Source organism: Hyla sarda, chromosome 8, assembly GCF_029499605.1.
Source record: "Hyla sarda isolate aHylSar1 chromosome 8, aHylSar1.hap1, whole genome shotgun sequence".
Classification (NCBI taxonomy): domain Eukaryota; kingdom Metazoa; phylum Chordata; class Amphibia; order Anura; family Hylidae; genus Hyla; species Hyla sarda.
The window spans coordinates 62,163,386-62,169,157 of NC_079196.1; the positions used below are offsets into that span (position 1 = coordinate 62,163,386).

The 5,772-nt window shown below is 44.2% G+C and overlaps 1 protein-coding gene across 1 annotated transcript; it reads right to left on the reverse strand.

The window, feature by feature from the left end:
• Window positions 1–3,512: 3,512 nt before the first annotated feature.
• On the reverse strand, window positions 3,513–5,287 carry LOC130285279 (uncharacterized). The gene is made up of 3 exons (XM_056536636.1): window positions 5,223–5,287; window positions 4,406–4,555; window positions 3,513–4,309 (listed from the first exon to the last, which is right to left on the reverse strand). Exons 1-3 carry the CDS (start codon window positions 5,285–5,287, stop codon window positions 3,616–3,618), a joined length of 909 nt encoding a protein of 302 aa, XP_056392611.1. The 3' UTR covers window positions 3,513–3,615.
• Between the last annotated feature and the right edge of the window lie 485 nt (window positions 5,288–5,772).

Here is a 5,772-nt window from a genome sequence, read left to right on the forward strand (position 1 = left end):
CAATGTTGGACCACATCTTCAGCGTTCCCACACACATTTGCGCAAAGCAATCTCACCAATGGAGCGTCTGTTGATCACCTTAAGGTAAATGTAATATATTATTTGGATTCCTATGTGGAGTTTAATTATCAAACATTGTATTTTGTCTTATTTAATTTTCTTCGTTTGGTTTTTTATTTTATTAACTTATTAGAATGTAATATAAATCTTCTAAGAATTTTGTAGTATTTTCAAATATATATGTTATGATTTAATAATGTTGACATAGATTTATATGTGACCTTTGGTCATACAGCTGTTTCTAATTTAATTATTATTATTTTTTTTTTTTAGATTTCTTGCGACTGGGGAGAGTTATGCCTCATAACATTTGCAATTCCGTGTTGGCAAATCAACCATCAGCAGTATTGTGAAGGAAACATGCACCTTGATTTGGCAGTACATGCAGCCAATTTCGTTGCCCAGTCCAGGAGAGATGGCTTCAGGCAGCATCAGGATTTCAGTCTGTTGCCCACTTTCCCAACTGCATAGGCGCTGTTGACGGTAAGCATATTCCTGTACAGCAGCCATCGGGATCAGGATCACGCTTCTACAATTATAAAAAGTATTTTTCAGTGGTCCTGATGGCGGTGGCTGATGTTCAGTACAAGTTTATTGCTATTGAAGTTGGCGCCTATGGCAGTACCGGGGATTCACGGGTGCTGATGTCTTCAGAATTTGGCCGTCATGTCCTTCAAAATCAACTTACTCTGCCTCCACCAAAGCCACTTCCGGGTACCATGAATACACTTCCCTATATTTTCGTCTCTGATGAGGCTTTCCCACTTCTGCCGAACCTGATGCGCCCATACCCACAAAGGGGAATTGATGACCGGAAGCGAGTGTTCAACCAGAGGCTTACCCGGGCACGACACTTCGTGGAGTGCGCATTTGGGATCATGGCTGGGAAGTGGAGGATCTTGAGCACTGCTATTCAGTTGGATGTTGACACAGTAGACTCAGTCATTAAAGCGACATGTGTTCTCCACAACTATATTCTGGACTAGTAAAGGAAAGGAACAAAGAGCTTGCACTCACCATCCGAGGTAACTTCTTTTTGCTTCGTGTCAGGCATTACAAACAGTGGATGGGTGGAGGCGGGTGGGGAGGGACCGGGACAGACTGTTTCACGCCGCTCGGGCGCTTCTTCCAGCCGGTGTGCAAACCGGCTGGAAGATGCGCCCGAGCGTCGTAAAACAGTCTGTCCCGGTCCCTCCCTACCCGCCTCCACCTATCCACTGTTTGTAATGCCTGACACGAAGCAATACAGAAGTTACCTCAGATGGTGAGTGCAAGCTCTTTGTTCATTTCCTTTACTATTGCTGATTGCTGTCATAGCTTAGCACCTCCTACACAGAAGTCTCATATACACGGTTTACAGCACTATCCACGTGCCATACGCTGAAGCTCATCTTAGTCATAAGTGCCGGACGTCTGTTTTTCTTCACATTTCATTATATTCTGGACTATAGAAGAGGAGGAACATGTGTCGTGGGGTGAGTCTGCTGGGTCATGGGGTTGTTACGCCGAGCGCTCCGGGTCCCTACTCCTCCCCGGAGTGCTCGCGGTGTTCCTCTCTCTGCAGCGCCCCGGTCAGACCCGCTGACCGGGAGCGCTGCACTGACACTGCCAGCAGGGATGCGATTCGCATAGCGGGACGCGCCCGCTCGCGAATCGCATCCCAAGTCACTCACCTGTCCCGGTCTCCAGCTGTCACGTCCTGGTGCGCGGCTCCGCTCCTTAGGGCGCGCGTGCGCCAGCTCTCTAAGATTTAAAGGGCCAGTGCACCAATGATTGGTGCCTGGCCCAATCAGTCTAACTAGCTTCCATCTGCTCCCTGTCTATATGACCTCACTTCCCCTTCCCTTCCTTGCCGGATCTTGTTGCCTTGTGCCAGAGAAAGCGTTTAGTGTTGTCCAAAGCCTGTGTTCCAGACCTTCTGCTATTGCTATTTACTACGAACCTTGCCGCCTGGCCCAACCTTCTGCTACGTCTGACCTTGCCTCTGCCTAGTCCATCTGTCCCATGCCTTCTCAGCAGTCAGCGAGGTTGAGCCGTTGCCAGTGGATACGACCTGGTTGCTACTGCCGCAGCAAGACCATCCCGCTTTGCGGCTGGCTCTGGTGAAAACCAGTAGCAACCTAGAAACCAGTCCAAAGACATGGTCCACGCCAATCCCTCGCTGACACAGAGGATCCACATCCAGCTAGCCGAATCATAACAGGGGTTATGGACGCACAGCTCAACAAGCGATAGTGGTTAGAGAAGAATTCACTTCCTATTTCCTGTCTACTGAAGGTGCCGTTCCCTGGACAAATTGACAGCCTTTTGTTGATAAACAGGTTGTCCATTTGAAGATGTCTTCTAGACACAAGAAGATGCTCATTGTTGTTCCTTTTTATGTAGTTTTTGTTAAATATGAACAACATCACCCTTTGTAAATGTTGGATCATGCCTAATTTTCTGTGTTATTATTTTTTTTACAAAAGGATGAGTAGTAAACTCAAATTATAATTTGCCTCAATGTCTTAAAAAATATATCTTTATCATATCCTGTATTCAACATTCTGTATTGTGTTACAAATTGATTTGAAACACATCGGCTGTCCGGGCTTGCTGGGAGTTGTAGTTTTGAAACCTCTGGAGGTCCGCAGGTTGAAGACCACTGCGGCCTTCGACATCATCCAGCCCCCTCTCACCCCCTTTAGTTCTGTACTCACCTCCGCTCAGCGCTGGTCCGGTGCTGCAGGACTGTCCGGTGGGATAGTGGTTCCGGGCTGCCATGTTCACCGGGGGGCCTCTTCTCCGCGCTTCGGGCCCAGAATAGAGGCGTTGCCTTGACGATGACGCAGGGGGACGTTGGTAATGAATGTACCTCTGCGTCGTCGTCAAGGCAACGGGACTATTCCGGGGCCGGGCCCAAAGCGCGGAGAAGAGGCCTCCCCGGTGAAGATAGCAGCCCGGAACCACTATCCCACCGGACGACCTCCCCACCGGACAGTCCTGCAGCACCGGACCAGCGCACCCTAACGTCCCGCTGAGCGGAGGTGAGTACAAAACTAAAGGGGGTGAGGGGGGGGGGGGCTGGATGATGTCGAAGGCCGCAGTGGTCTTCAACCTGCGGACCTCCAGAGGTTTCAAAATTACAACTCCCAGCAAGCCCGGACAGCCGATGGCTGCCCGGGCTTGCTGGGAGTTGTAGTTTTGAAACCTCTGTAGGTCCGCAGGTTGAAGACCACGGAGGGCGGAGAGTTCATTCGAGTATAAGACGAGGGGGGTGTTTTCAGCACGAAAAATCGTGCTGAAAAACTCGGCTTATACTTGAGTACATACGGTAACTAGCCATAAAATTACACTTTATAAACATTTTAACATTTTAAAGCAACAATGCTTTAAAAAAAATTTTTTTACAAGATAAATATCTGAAGCAAAAATGTACAAACAATGCAACAATAAAATATGTGGACCAACTTCAATGATGCTCATGGGAAAAATCACAGATTGTGATATGTAGGTTCTGAAGAAAAAGACTCCAATGCAGATGATGCAGAGGGGTTTTGGTGGCTAATTACAGTGCTAGGGTATTGTGTTTGAAAGGGAGGATGGTAGGGGTAAACCCCAGAAGGGGACCGAGAAGGCGGGGGGTTGTAAGTACCCACATAAAAACCCTCGGTTTGTGTGTAAATATTGTGTGCAGGTGGTGGAGGGCTGGGGGCCCTGTGTCCAGCTGTGATGTGCAATTTTTTTTATCATATCCTCTAATGGAGGCAGGGCCTGGGGGGAAAGAAAGACTTTCGCAACAGCGTGACAGTATGCTTTAAAATGGTTTTGGCGGTCAAGAGGCACTTTACGGCAGCAAGATGCCATTTCATAACCAAAATAAGAACTGTCATCACTGTTGTCAACCCTCCGAATAAATGATAGAGCTTGACTTTCAACCTCAAGCTGACTATCAGTTATTCGGAGGGATCTACGAGCCCTTCGAGCAGTGGGTGGTCTGGTCGTTGTTTGTGAAGAAGGTATGTTAGTGGCTTCTTCCATCTCTTCAATCTCACCAGCAGCTGGTGTAGGTGTACTGCTGGGGGGCAGATCACTGCTAAGGTTAGACACATCCTCCTCTACATCCAGATGTTGGTCAAAATATTCCAACGGATTGGATGGGCCTGGTGCTTCAGATTCCAAAGGTGTGTCTGAACGTACTGTCTCAGACCTTGGCTCTTCATCTGCATCTTGTTGTGTATTGGATGGTGCCTGAAAGTTGCCTGAAGTTCTAGAATAAACAGATGTGACATTTTTAGGTTGGATATTTTTTTTAAGGGGGAGTATGGGTGATGAACCTGCATGCACAGATACAACATGTACTTACGGTCTGAGAACTCTGTTAGGGCGTAAAAATTGAAGTTGTTCCTCATAGGGTATTTTTTTTCCTTTTGCCACCAGCTGACCCACTTTTTTCTGCTTTCTTGATACCTTTAACAAAATAGTCGCTCGCAGATTTCCATCGGTTTCTGATATTCTTTACTATATAGTATTTTAAAATGTAACAAAGAAATTAAAAACGATTTTTATCTTGTAAAAATATAATAAACCAAGATACAGGTACAAAAATTCAAGCAAACTCATCCGTTAACAAAATTAGTGATGATTGTCTTGCAATATATAAGGCTATGATTAATGTACATGTGTACACCAAGGGAATATAAAGACAAAGATAAATAGGGATAGAAATACTTTGAGCAACTTCAACTATCTTTCTAATTTTTCATAAGATAAAAGTGTACACGAGGAATTAAAAGTACAAAGATGTATGTTACTTAGAAAAATTAGATTGGCATCCTTTTCATTATTTGATGTTGATAAATTGTACAAGTTATAAATAAACTAAATAAAAATTATACCAAACTTACAAATCTCATTCTGAATTGAAGAAGACATTTGATCAAAGTTGTCAAATAAGGCTACAGCAATCTCATGCCATGCTTCTTCACGTCTGGTTCTATTAAAATATTCACCATGGCCCTTATCCCAAATCCAGGGACGACACTCTACAACCAAATTTTTTTGACAAAACAAAAATGTATAATACCAGATTCACCATATTTTTTGAACAACATGTGCTTGTCAAAATGCAAATCTCTAGTATGTGTACTATTTTGGAGCAGAAAAGTCACGTTTGATGTTACCTTCCTGCGATAAATTCATCAAAAGTCGCAAGCCACGTGATGAATTTACTGGCTCCTATGCCCATGGTACCCATTCAGACTGCTTTACAGGGCTAAAGTAAATGTGTAGGCCGCTGCAACTTTTTTGCGGCTTTTTAGAGAAAGGTTACACATAATGAATCAGTGCCCACTGCATAAAACTAGTCTAAAACACTGCAAATGGTGGTTAACTTTTTAAAAATATGATCAAAAGCAAAAGTCACACAAAAGTCGCATGGGGAGTGACCTGAGACTTTTTGTGTTGAAAAAGGTTCTAAATAGCTTGATGAATTCCCCTCAATACTCCTCCTTATATACTGGTATTATTGATAATATTGGTCTCAGTATACAGATGGAAATATATATATATATATATATATATATATATATATATATATATATATATATATATGTGTACACACATGCATACATTTTTTTTCATTAGGTACTCTATTATACCCAGCTATGATTTACATTTTGTCTCTCCCTTTTGTGGCTCCGCCTTCACATAGCCACATCCACCACTAAAATG

What these genes read in the sequence shown, in the direction of transcription:
- LOC130285279 (XM_056536636.1), bottom strand. Translation starts at nt 5,287, where the DNA reads ATGGGCATAGGAGCCAGTAAATTCATCACGTGGCTTGCGACTTTTGAT. An exon ending in GATGAATTTATCGCAGGAAG is followed by an intron (nt 4,556 to 5,222) that starts GTAACATCAAAC and finishes TATATAGTAAAG; the next exon opens with AATATCAGAAACCGATGGAA. An exon ending in CCTAACAGAGTTCTCAGACC is followed by an intron (nt 4,310 to 4,405) that starts GTAAGTACATGT and finishes TGTTTATTCTAG; the next exon opens with AACTTCAGGCAACTTTCAGG.